Consider the following 11,866-nt stretch of genomic DNA (forward strand, 5'->3'; position numbering starts at 1 on the left):
CTGTTCTCGCTGTAGCTCCTTACTTAAAAATCGCGGACCAACGACCCCCCCCCCCCCCCCCCAAGAAAAAAAACAGCCCCGTCCGAAGACTGCAAGGGAGTCTAGTTTGCTCTGTTGTAGGTCCACGTGTGTGTTATTTCAATCGATGTACTTTTCTGATCTACCCTCCAGCTGACTTTCCGAATAAGCTGCAAAGGGTCAGAGTGCCAGTCATCTCCCGCAACACCTGTAATGACGCCAACACGTACAACGGCGCGGTAACGACCAACATGTTCTGTGCAGGCTACATGGACGGCGGCAAGGGCTCCTGCCAGGTAAGTCCGCTCTGTGGTAGGACAATATTGATCTTTTGATGTCTTCCATTTGCAGGGCAAGTATCGTCAGCTAGCGGGTGGAGATAAAGATTTGCGATTTTGTCTGTCTTAAAACGTGCCGTGAGTTAAGCCACTGTCACATACTATCACAAATTCCCACATACTACCGACAAAAGTCAGCAAGATCTGGTTGGATATATACTTTCCTACCCCAGGCTAATTCCTGTGATTGTATCTAAGCGGAACATGACTTCTCACTGAAATTGATAGACGACTGGCGCAGATGACATTGGTAAAATGCCAACTTTGGATGATCTTCCTTACACAAACTTGCGGCCTTGGCTGTGGGGAAGGTTGAAAGATGAATGATCGGTCATACATGTACGACAAGAGTGAAAAGTGGATCAAAGTTTACACTAAAGTTATCAGTCTTTTCTTAGCTATGTAGATTCCTTATTAAAAATTGAGGAATGAAAAGAGTTTGTTGGTGATGTTTGTGTGTAGGGAGACAGCGGCGGCCCCGCGGTGAGGGGCGGTACGGTGTACGGTGTGGTGAGCTGGGGACCCCAGACCTGTGCCCAGCCAAAGTACCCGGGAGTCTACACCAAGGTGAAGAAATACACCGACTGGATCAACAGCTACATCAATTAAACCTGCAGCTGACAAAATGTGCTGGTCTGCAACACAAATATTGCAGAATAAAAGTTTAATCAGGATGACATGTATTTCATCGTTTATTACCTTCATGAAATGTCATGGAGGTTATATTTTACCCCGTGTTTGTCTGTGTGTCTGTGTGTGTGTAAACAAGATAACTCAAGAACGGCTAAGTGAATTGGATTCATACTTGGTGTGTTGGTAGTGGGTGATAAAAGCTGGAAATGATTAGATTTTGGGCCTCTTAGTGGCTTCTCTTGGTACTGCAGCGCAACTTCCGGGTTTGCTATCTCGGTGTTCTGAACATGCTATGGTCACGATTTTTTAGTATTAGATAGCTCTTGTGCTCAGAAAGAAATGACATAAGTTTGAGCCCCCTAGTGTCTAGTTTTGGGATAGCAGGGGCATTTTTGTCAAAAACTTCTGAAGAGGATAACTCAAGAAAGCAACAGCGGATTTTCATGATTTTTGATATGTAGGTACCTTAGACAATGTTGTACAAGATAAGATACCAATTATGCAAAATAGGAGCACATTTGCATAATTAATGACAATATTCTATCATAGCAGTTTTTTCAATGTATCTCTTGTTCCAGATAAGCTATGGTCTTGACATTTTGGTGGTAGATAGCTTTCAGTGTCATGACAAAGTGAGGCAAGTTTCAGCCCCCTAACTTAACTTAATTTTGGAACTGCAGGGGCGTTTTTGCCAAGACATTCCAAAGAGGATAACTGCAGAAAGGATTGACGGATTGTCATCATTTTAGGCATGCGGGTACCTAAGGCAAAGATGTTCATAATGATGTACATGTTGTGCAAATGAGAGCTTAATTTGCATAATTAATGAGGAAATTGTATGATTCAATTGTTTTCAATAACTGGACTTCAATAAATGTAACACATGTTAATTATGATAGATGGAATATAAGCAGATACCAAATATGGTAATGAGGAACTTATTTGCATAATTTATGTAAAAATTCAAAACCGCTTTATGATTAATAATGGGAATTTTATAATTGTGACATGTGTACGCTACTCAATGATGAACAACACCATGCATAAATTATGTTAATGTGTTAGTCAATTGCATGAATTTTACGAAAGCTCTAAATTTTCAGGGAGGTATTAGGTCGCCGAACTCTAGTTTTATATTATTTTCTTACGATGTCTTACATTAGACAATGGATCACGTCGGATTGATAAATCTATACATAGCCCCACATATGTAAAAGCATAGTGTTCTAAATAAAATACATCATCATCATCATCGGCCGACGTGATCAAACATGTTCGCACATGTTTACACACGACGGGGTTATACCGCCCCTTACGGGGTGACATACCCTTTCGTATGGCTAATTACAAGACGGGGATGCGCCAGGTCTCCCGTCCGGGTGAATGATGTAATTCACCATGTGGCTGATACGAGACAGAGGTTCGCCAGGCCTCCATCCGGGTGATTTGAAGTGAATCACCAACTCCCGACAGAAGGATTTGCACCAACGCACACCGCACCATCGCACGTGTGGGGGTTCTTTAACGTGCACGGGGTATGGCTCTCCCCATACACGGGACCTCCATTTAACGTCCTATCCGAGGGACGACTCATTTTTCACTTGAGTAAAGTGAGGAAAGTCGTGTAAAGTGCCTTTCCCAAGGGCACAAGACCGGCAACACGGCCGGCGGATTCGAACCGGCGACCTCTCGGTCACGGGCCGAATACACTACCACTGTAATACAAAATACATAGAAAGGAAGATTAGCCAATTTTTCTTTGGTTTAATTGATAATTGGAATTCTCTCATTGGTTGACATAGTACATGTTAAAATAGAAAGGGGTGCCCATATCAATGTAGCATTTCTTTTTTCCTATACATGACCACCACCACCACCCGCCATACACTGGTATGGCCTCTGATTTCGCCCCATGCCGTTTTTTATATTTATTTGAGCTTTACCATGTACACAAAATAGTGAGGAGGCAAAAACAGATGAAAACACCTATTCTAGTTGCCTCCCTTAAGGTGGACTCTGACTTCACTTGGGGCACCGGTGCGGCACTGCGGGGTTCGTAGATGACTCAACGAATTTCAGAGACAAAGAACGAATTCTCTTCTGTTTTGTATATTTTGCTGTTTTCTACTTTAGCGTATTACACCATATCTAAATTATCAAAAATCGCTAAAAAAAACATAACAGCGCCGCAGTGGAAGAAACCCCGCAGTGCCGCATCGGTGCCTCAAGTGCGGTGAGATACCACATTTACCGATAACTTATACAATAATAGAAATATAATTAAATTGATCATAAATAATAGCAAGTGTAATAATAGTAATGATAATATCAACAACAATAATAACAAGTGTACAATAATAACAACTATCAACAAATAAATCATAGAAATAATGGTAAATGAAATATGAAATATCTAAAAAGGTGTACAACTGGGACATTCACAGTGGGTAAGCAAGTACATACGTCATTGGGGTCAAATCTGTTGTTGGTAAGAGAGAGATAATTTAGTCTAGTAATGTGCATACAGGCGAAAACAGGAACATCTGGCGGCTCTCAGGGCCCTTCCGCCCGCCCTCGAGTAAAACAGTCAAAAGATAAAGACATCTCGTGCAAAACAAATACCTGTGCGAAAGGATCCCCTTTTTGGAACGTGTTGAATAGCTGGCGTATTTGCATGCACAATCACATAGAAAGGTGCTGATATCAAGATCTTGTGTCCACATTTAGTTTATGACTGTGGCAAAGCTCTTCCCTACTTTTGACATTGGCATTGGCAAATGAAAAATTTTCGCGATGTGTTTATGTTCGCGATTTGTGTAGTGACAGCGTGAATTCAAACCCACTGTGATCTTTTTTTCTGTCCTCTTCCCGCCATGTTTATGTGCCTACATGTAACGTTACATACAAGGGGTGGGTACCGGTACAGAAAATTCAGGTCCAGGTCCGGTTCAGGTCCAGAGGACCTGATTCAGTATGACTCGCACCAATGGTCCATTTCACTACAAAGAAATCTGTTTGGTAGAGTATTCGACTTACCGCTGGCGTTTTAAAATCCTACAACGCTAACTGCACCTGTACAATTGACTGTAAAACTTGGCAGAAATTACTATAAACTCTACTCTACTTCAATCTTGTTATTTTCTTCCACCTGCAAGCGCCAAAACGTGTGAATGCCTATAAAATAATCTGTTAATTTTCTAATCGGTCCAACATCCGGTCCACCTACTTTTTTCAGGTCCGGTTTTTCTTAACCGGTCCAATAAGAAAATTCCGGTTTTGTACCGGTACGCTGTACCGATACCCAGCCCCAATTACATACAATGCTTACAAAGCAGAAATCGAACAACGGTCACAGGTTTCAAACCTAGGTTCTGGGCCAAACATTATATTGATTGCACCACATCATTCCGCGTAAAGGAGGAGCTTTTAGTATTCTTATGTGTAAACGTTTGAAAATATTAATTTTACCATACTGTAGATATAAAAAAAACATGTTTGCACATGTAAATCTCACAGACTGAAAATACAACAGCCGTCTCGTATCATCTACAATTTTTTACCATAATTCCTCAACACTTTATCTTTTAAATTCATCATTAACTGTTATCATAAAAATTAGCTTGATCAAGTGTTGGTACTTGTAAGGTCACTTTAACTAGTATCTTCTTTTGTTTAAACATCACATAAAATCACCAAAGTAGAAAAAATTGAGCAGAAAATTGTTTAGATGTTCATATCGTCTAAAATGCACAATAAACACAGAAGCAGTAGAGAAACACAAAAGCAATGTGTTTGCCCTTATCTACCACTTATCTTTTATTTTTAATTCATTTACTCATGTTTTAAGAGGAGGGTCGAAGCTTGTAGAAAATAGTTATATTTAGGATATATCATCGTTTACCTATTGTTATTAACTTTATATCAAACTTAATGCATTTAGCCCCATTGGGGCATGAACATGCAATAAACATCATTGTCATCTTTGTCATTTAAACGCAGAAATGTTGCTCAATAGTCGTGTGGAATCCGCACCTGTTCAGACCACATAAAGGACTTTTTAACCAGACGGTTCCTGTGTGTGGACGATATTAAAACCTGGGGTGGCAAAGGGCTCGTGTTTACTGGTGATTTAGCCGGCAGTCCGCTAAAACTTTATCCGGATTATACTTCATTACTTTGTAAAATGGATTTTTGAAAAGTGTAAGATATGGTCTCTTCTCCCCACACCCTCAATCCTTTGTGAAATGAATAGCCCCTTCTTCCCACACCCTTAACCCCTTATGAAATGGATGGCCCCTTCTCCCCACACCCTCAAATTCTCCATCCCTTGCCTGATCCTGAGTGAAATGGTCTCCTCACACATTTAACCCCTTGTGAAATGGATGGCCCCTCCCATGCCTCACCCTGAGTGAAATTAAGTAAACTAGAAAGGCCGACATTTGCTTGATAGCAAATACAGCAAATACAGCATATTTTAGCCATATGCAACAATAGACTGTTCCGAAATTACTCATGTGCGAACATGGAACACTTCTGCTTAAACATGACTTAAACTAAGCACACTTTTGCCTAAAAATGAATCTTAAAAATGTTCCCTACGTGCAAGAATACTCTTCCAGTGCACCCATGACCCATGTAAAAAGGTAAAATAGACCAGTCCAAAACAGTACCTGTGGTATGGCTGAAATATGGAGATATGTTAGTGAAATGGATCCCACATCCTTAACCCCTGGTGAAATGAATGGTGGCTCTCTTTCCACACCCTTGGACGGTGGTAAAATGAATAATCCCTCCCTTGCATGACCCTTTACAACATGTGAAATGGGTGGCCCCCTTTCCAAGACCCTTTAACAATCCTACCTCTGCTTGACAGCCGTTGAGGCTGAGAATATTAAAGTGGTATGGGTTTGGGCCCCCTGGCGGCATGTTTTGGAACTTCAGGGGCCACTGTAATGTAAAGAAGGGGTTGATATATCGTCATAATCTTTGGTATGTAGATAGCTTAGGCCCCGTTCATGATGAAAATGGTTCTATCCGTTTTGGCCTACAATCCGACAGCAAAATGGCATGACCTATGGGTCTGCAGCGAGCTCTGTACGTAAGTGCGTTTGGCTGTAATCAACATAACTCGAGATGCTGTTGATGGATATTAATGATATTTGGTGGTCTGGTAGGGGTCACACAAAAGGAAGGTCAGGTTCGACAATGGGCCCCATAGCAACTGGTTTTGGTACTGCAAGTGAGCTTCAAAGTTTGCGCTTAAAAAAAGTGCCCGGTTCATGATTTTAGAGTGGTGGATAGCTGTTGGGACAGGGAGAAAATGGTGTACGTTCGGGCCCCCTAGCAGCTTGTTTGGCACTGCAGTGGGCCTTATAGCTTGTAAATTTTGATAAAGATAACTCCAGAGGGGATTGGTGAATATTCTTTGTTTTTGGTACCTTAAGTGATAATCAACATAATGAAATGCAAATCATGCAAACCACTATTAATTACTTAGAAAACTGCTGTAATGGCTCCATTATACTTAGCCTCCGCTGCAGTCATCGAACGTTACAACGTTCGCTATGTTCTCTTGTGCCGGGAAAGGGAGTTTGTCATGGAAGGGAGTTTGCTGTGGAAGGGAGTTTGGAGTACCAAAATGAGCCATTCCGTAACATGGCAGTGGTGCAATGTACGACTCATGTATGCCCGCGTCAAAATAGGTCCATTTCAATACCGTTACTGTACATGTCTTTCACGTCACACTTTCACATTTGAAATATATAAAGATATTTTATACGCATTGATAATTGCAAGATGTCGATGGTGCCACCGGTTCTACTTCAAAGTTCAAGAATCATAAGGTTAAGATTTGTTTACAAGCATCCTTTAAAAAAACTAAATCGAGCTTAGTCCCTAAAACTGGTGTAATTTGTCCAACCAACGAACCGTATATTTCGAAGCTCCCTTTGTTAAATAATAATAGGTGTCAGAGGTTACGGGACAAACCGGTATTTCTGTCACACACAGTTGGCTACCGACTGAAGGACGCGGCACTTACATTTAGGCAGGAGTGAAGGACAAGAAAATTGCCAAAATTCATACGAAAATCCGACGTATGCTTGTTACTGGTAAGGTATTTCAATTGTTTTAGGTAAATGTCCCATTTGGTCGTTTGATTATAACGCTAGTTCACCTTTATCCACGGATAACCTATATTCGTTGTTTCTAAAAACAAGATAATTATGGCCATCATGTCGACGGTCGGTGGTTTTTAAACTTTACAATCGTGAAAATGTTGCAATTTGAAACCATGTCCCTAAATACCATCTGTTTAGACACAACGGATATAGGTAACTCCGCGGATAAAGGTGAATTAGCGTTACATACGATTTGGCACACATGCATTTTGTTGATACTCTGAATGAGCTAATATTTCATATGTGTGGATGTGACTATGTCGTCGATATTTTTATCCTAACTATCATAGACCAGCTCTTTACTATTTTGCTGAGACATTTATTTGTCACTGCTTATGTTGCAAGTATCATTAGATCTTTTAGAAAAATCCAGTTTCAAAATTGATACAACATGGCTGTTGTTGATATGTTAAGGTAACTCATAGTATGACCTACTTTTGCATAAGCCATACATAAACAACGCATTGTGTGAAAAGAATACATTTGATCGTACCGTAAGTCTTAATTTTACGTCCAAAACCTAAAGTGGACAGCAGCTAATCACAGGCGAATTCATTTTAACGTAAATAATTCTTTAGCGTACATATGATAGAATATATGAAATCGGAAATGTATCACACAATTGACACAATATTCTGAGGGACAGTATCTAGGTCAACAAATACAATATATCTATTCTATATGGTTACGAAAATATCGTTTGGTCATTAAAGATCTCAAATACCAACTCTGATTTGCAATTTGTGCTTACAAATACTATAAACTTTCGCGGTGGTTTAATGTTCGCGGTTTTCGCGGTGGCCGCTTCACCGCGAACTTAAAACCACTGCGAACATTTTTCCATGGCAGTAAGAGACTACAGTACATGGTGCTACCATGAACTAAAAACCACCGCGAAAAGTCATTTTCCCGCTGCCGCGAAATTAAATCCTGCGAACTTAAATGTATTTATAGTAGTTAAATTTAGTTATCTAACATGTATTTTTCAGTCATCGCGCCAATTACAATGTAATTACATACATATAAAATATAATAACTGCGACGCCTAATGATGTTGTGTTAATCAGTAATTATAATCATATCAAGCTAGTGTTTCTTTCAATATTTCAGTATAATACGACTGTCAACATGACTATCTTCAATCTTTTATCTACCATGCTGCTAAGTTTGGTCGTCATGGCAACTGCGGGTAAGTTATTTCACTTCCATGCGTGGATGTAAAGATTTTTAGGTCAAGTTTAGTTTGGAAGCGTTGGGAACTAAACAAAAATTAAAAGAAGACTAAATATTGACTCATGATTTTTCTGTCTTCGTTTGACATACTTGTCAAATGACTTATAGCAAATGGCTTGTCGGTGATAAAATCCAAATCGTGACGTTAGTAAATGGTCAAAATCATTTTCAGCAGTTTTGTCTCCATATATTAACCCATAAAGTCCTACATTTTCACCACTACAAAGAAGCGAGAAGAAGCCAAACTTCTGTGTTAGACTAGATTTGTGATACTCTTATATGTATAACATTATATAAATGTATACATCATGTTTAGTCTTGTTGTGACCTGTGCTTAGCTCGGTCGGGCTAAACTGTACAATAAAGGTCTACATTCAGTGATTACATGCCATTAGGGGTAACTTTGATACACTTATGACGTGTAACCAACAAGTCTTCTTTTTCCTAAAGGGCCTTGCGACGAGTACTCAGAGCTGAGCGACACCTGGCGGAGCGTGAAGAATTACACACCACCTCTGTTCTGTGACAGAGGACTAACCGCCGGCTGGTACCGTTTCACCGGCCCGGCAGGGGACCGGATACCGACGGTGAACCCGGGATCTCTCCTCCGCTGCGGCACCACTGCACCGGTCTGGATGAACGGACCTCACCCGTCTATCGCTGACGGGGTGGTGACGCGTCAGGCCTGCACGTTCTGGACATTCTGGAACGCAGTGGAGCCCTGTTACAACTCTTGGAATATTCAAGTCCTGGCTTGTCCCGGTGGTTTCTACGTTTACTACCTCACACCAACTCCTTATTGTTCTTATGCCTACTGTGTTGGTAAGAGACTTTTTCAACATTTTTCCATTAAAAAAAAAACACTTTTTGAAGAAGATGGTCGTTGCCTCAGTGGTTATGCCATAATGTAACTACCTTCTCTGCATGTATGATAATTTCTTTTATTGCAGTACCCTTTAGCCCTACTTGGGCTAATTTTCTAACTATAAACAAGTTCGAACTATACATGCACATATATGCACATACATACATAAACAGATCTAAAGAAATATACATAGTCCTCACCTAGAACATACAAATTAGAAACATAAATATTGACATAACTTGCGAACAAATGTTGAGCAGCTTTTTTGAAGTTTTGATTTGATGTTTGGTGGGAGAGTAATCAATTAATTCCAATATCCTTTACTAAATTACTACCTTTTACATATTCTAATTACCTAATAAAGAAGCGTTTAGATTGTGGTAAAATGTATGATAATATTAGTAAATAATGACTTAATCTTTGATTAATATATGTATGTATGTATGTATGTACGTACGAATACATGTTGCTCTATTTTCCATATTCATACATGAGACAATCATAGTGTATGAACTACATACATACAATTACATATTATGCTGATTATGGTTTTGATTAATTTGTACAGAGAATGCACATGACACAGTTGATGCGACTGTGACGATGGCAACTGCCATCAGCAACAGGTAACTGGTGTTTATGTCTCTACATGACAATACACTTAACACGACAACTACAGTATCAACTACAGTAAACATTTTTTAAAGATGTACTATAGACTAGGAGTGGGTACTGGTTCGGTGCACCGGTACAAAACTGTTTTTCTTGTTGTACCGGTCCGACAAAATTGGACCTAAATGATACCGAGTGAAAAATAACCAATTAAAAGAGCGAAGCTAGAATATAAGAGTTTATAGTCATTTCTACCAGGATTCTACAGTCAAACATAGAGAGCTTATGTGAAGACATGGTTTGAAAATGCCAGTACGGGTCGGGTACTCCCCCAAATAGATTTCTTAGAAAAATGGATCGTTGTTTTCAGTAGCGTCTATTCACAAGTCTTCACAGACAATTAGGTCCGGGTTCAGGTCCAGACTTGGGCCTGATTCTCTGGACCTGAACAGGTCCTGTACTTGAATTTCCTGTACCGGTACCCACGTCTACTAAAGAAAGTTTCGTCAAGTTTGTTTCGTAGTCTTTGTAATAGCATTCTCTGATAATAGATGCAGCGCAGTACCATTATTTTCTTTTAAATTTCTGATGAATTGTCTAACTCACACACTATCGCATCCAGCATCATTATGTTTCTTTTTTGTTTTTGTTTTCAGAAGAGGATGATTATCATTTGCAAATGAAGAGATATGCATGGAGTTAAGTACGGCTATCTGAGAACTTGTGTTTCACGAAGATGATAGCAGCGCCTTAGTGATAACTTCAAACGAAATAAAGTAACATACTTTGTACATGCTATACACATGGCATTTTCTGATTTTATGTATTTTCATAACCATTTTACTATGATATGCTAATATGCTACTTACATTATGCTTTGTCTTTTACCGTAGATTATTATTACATATTATTTTATGTTTTGACACTCCTTCCGATAAACCAACGCTTCCAAACGACTCATTTTGGAATTTGGGGGCTAAATTTTGCTATTTCACATTTTCTGTGATCATACATAGTCTTAGAAGTGATAAGCAATAGAAGCACATCAATTTTTGAATGTGTAGAAAACAACTGAGCTATTATATTGTTAACTTCACTCTTAAACATCTTTCCAAATTCCAATTAGTGCAATTTCCTTACTCATAGATTACATAAAAGATTTATATGAGAGATTCAACGTCTCTATTTGCATAGCGCCAATATGTATTGTTACTGAATGATCAAGAATGAACTCATACCCAATGATCTGCTAACTTCCATAAAAAGTTTCATCAGCTGCGCTGGTTGGTACGTTACTGATTAAAGAGACTCTTCACATTTTTGTTTTTACTATGACATTCTGCATGAAAAATTACCGACGTCTACGTATTTTTAGTATTTTACCAAAATTGACTATCATTTGGCAATTCACATATTGTCTTATCAAAACAATAAACTAATATCCATCGGGAACCTCAGTACTTGTGTGGGGTAAACTGTCCCTACTTTAGGCAATATGCATATGTCTACACGTCGGACCAGTACGCGTCTTCGGGTGAGACGTGAGTGAGTGAGTGAGTGAGTGAGTGAGTGAGTGAGTGAGTGAGTGAGTGAGTGAGTGAGTGAGTGAGTGAGTGAGTGAGTGAGTGAGTGAGTGAGTGAGTGAGTGAGTGAGTGATAATTCCACAAACCAGATATCGTCTGGTATTGTACCAGGTTGATACTATGTGTATACATCCATGATGCAAAGCAACGAAATACATGATTTTTTTATACATCATGACTGTATTGACGGGTATTTTATTAGCATTACAACATCTACCACAATTATAGATCATACACAATAAATCCAAGCTTCACCTGCTGAAAAGACTTAGGTTAAGACTTAAGTACTAATAACATTGGAGATGAAGAAATGGAACCAATTTCGGAAAAATTTTCTAAATTCAAATCTTAATTCAACAGCCCCTCGTATTGTATTAGGCAATGAGCAACACGGCAAATGTTAA

At 39.3% G+C, this 11,866-nt stretch overlaps 2 protein-coding genes across 2 annotated transcripts in view; both read left to right on the plus strand.

Annotated features, from left to right (window-relative positions):
- The window catches only part of LOC118423916 (trypsin-like), a 7,536-nt gene extending 6,571 nt beyond the window's left edge, over nt 1-965 (plus strand). The window contains exons 6-7 of the mRNA XM_035832230.1: nt 172-314; nt 819-965. Of these exons, the coding sequence (XP_035688123.1) occupies nt 172-314; nt 819-965 (290 nt within the window). The remainder of the gene's footprint in view (nt 1-171; nt 315-818) is intronic.
- A 7,379-nt stretch (nt 966-8,344) lies between these two features.
- On the plus strand, nt 8,345-10,835 carry LOC118424188 (uromodulin-like). The gene is made up of 4 exons (XM_035832725.1): nt 8,345-8,357; nt 8,852-9,223; nt 9,835-9,892; nt 10,535-10,835. The coding sequence occupies exons 1-4, from the start codon at nt 8,345-8,347 to the stop codon at nt 10,542-10,544; spliced, it is 453 nt and encodes a 150-aa protein (XP_035688618.1). The 3' UTR covers nt 10,545-10,835.
- The last annotated feature ends 1,031 nt before the right edge of the window (nt 10,836-11,866 follow it).

Source organism: Branchiostoma floridae, chromosome 10 (assembly GCF_000003815.2).
Source record: "Branchiostoma floridae strain S238N-H82 chromosome 10, Bfl_VNyyK, whole genome shotgun sequence".
NCBI classification, from domain to species: Eukaryota; Metazoa; Chordata; class Leptocardii; order Amphioxiformes; family Branchiostomatidae; genus Branchiostoma; species Branchiostoma floridae.

Coding starts and splice junctions, on each gene's coding strand:
- LOC118424188 (XM_035832725.1), top strand. Junction 9,224..9,834: donor TTCTTATGCCTACTGTGTTG/GTAAGAGACTTT, acceptor TAATTTGTACAG/AGAATGCACATGACACAGTT.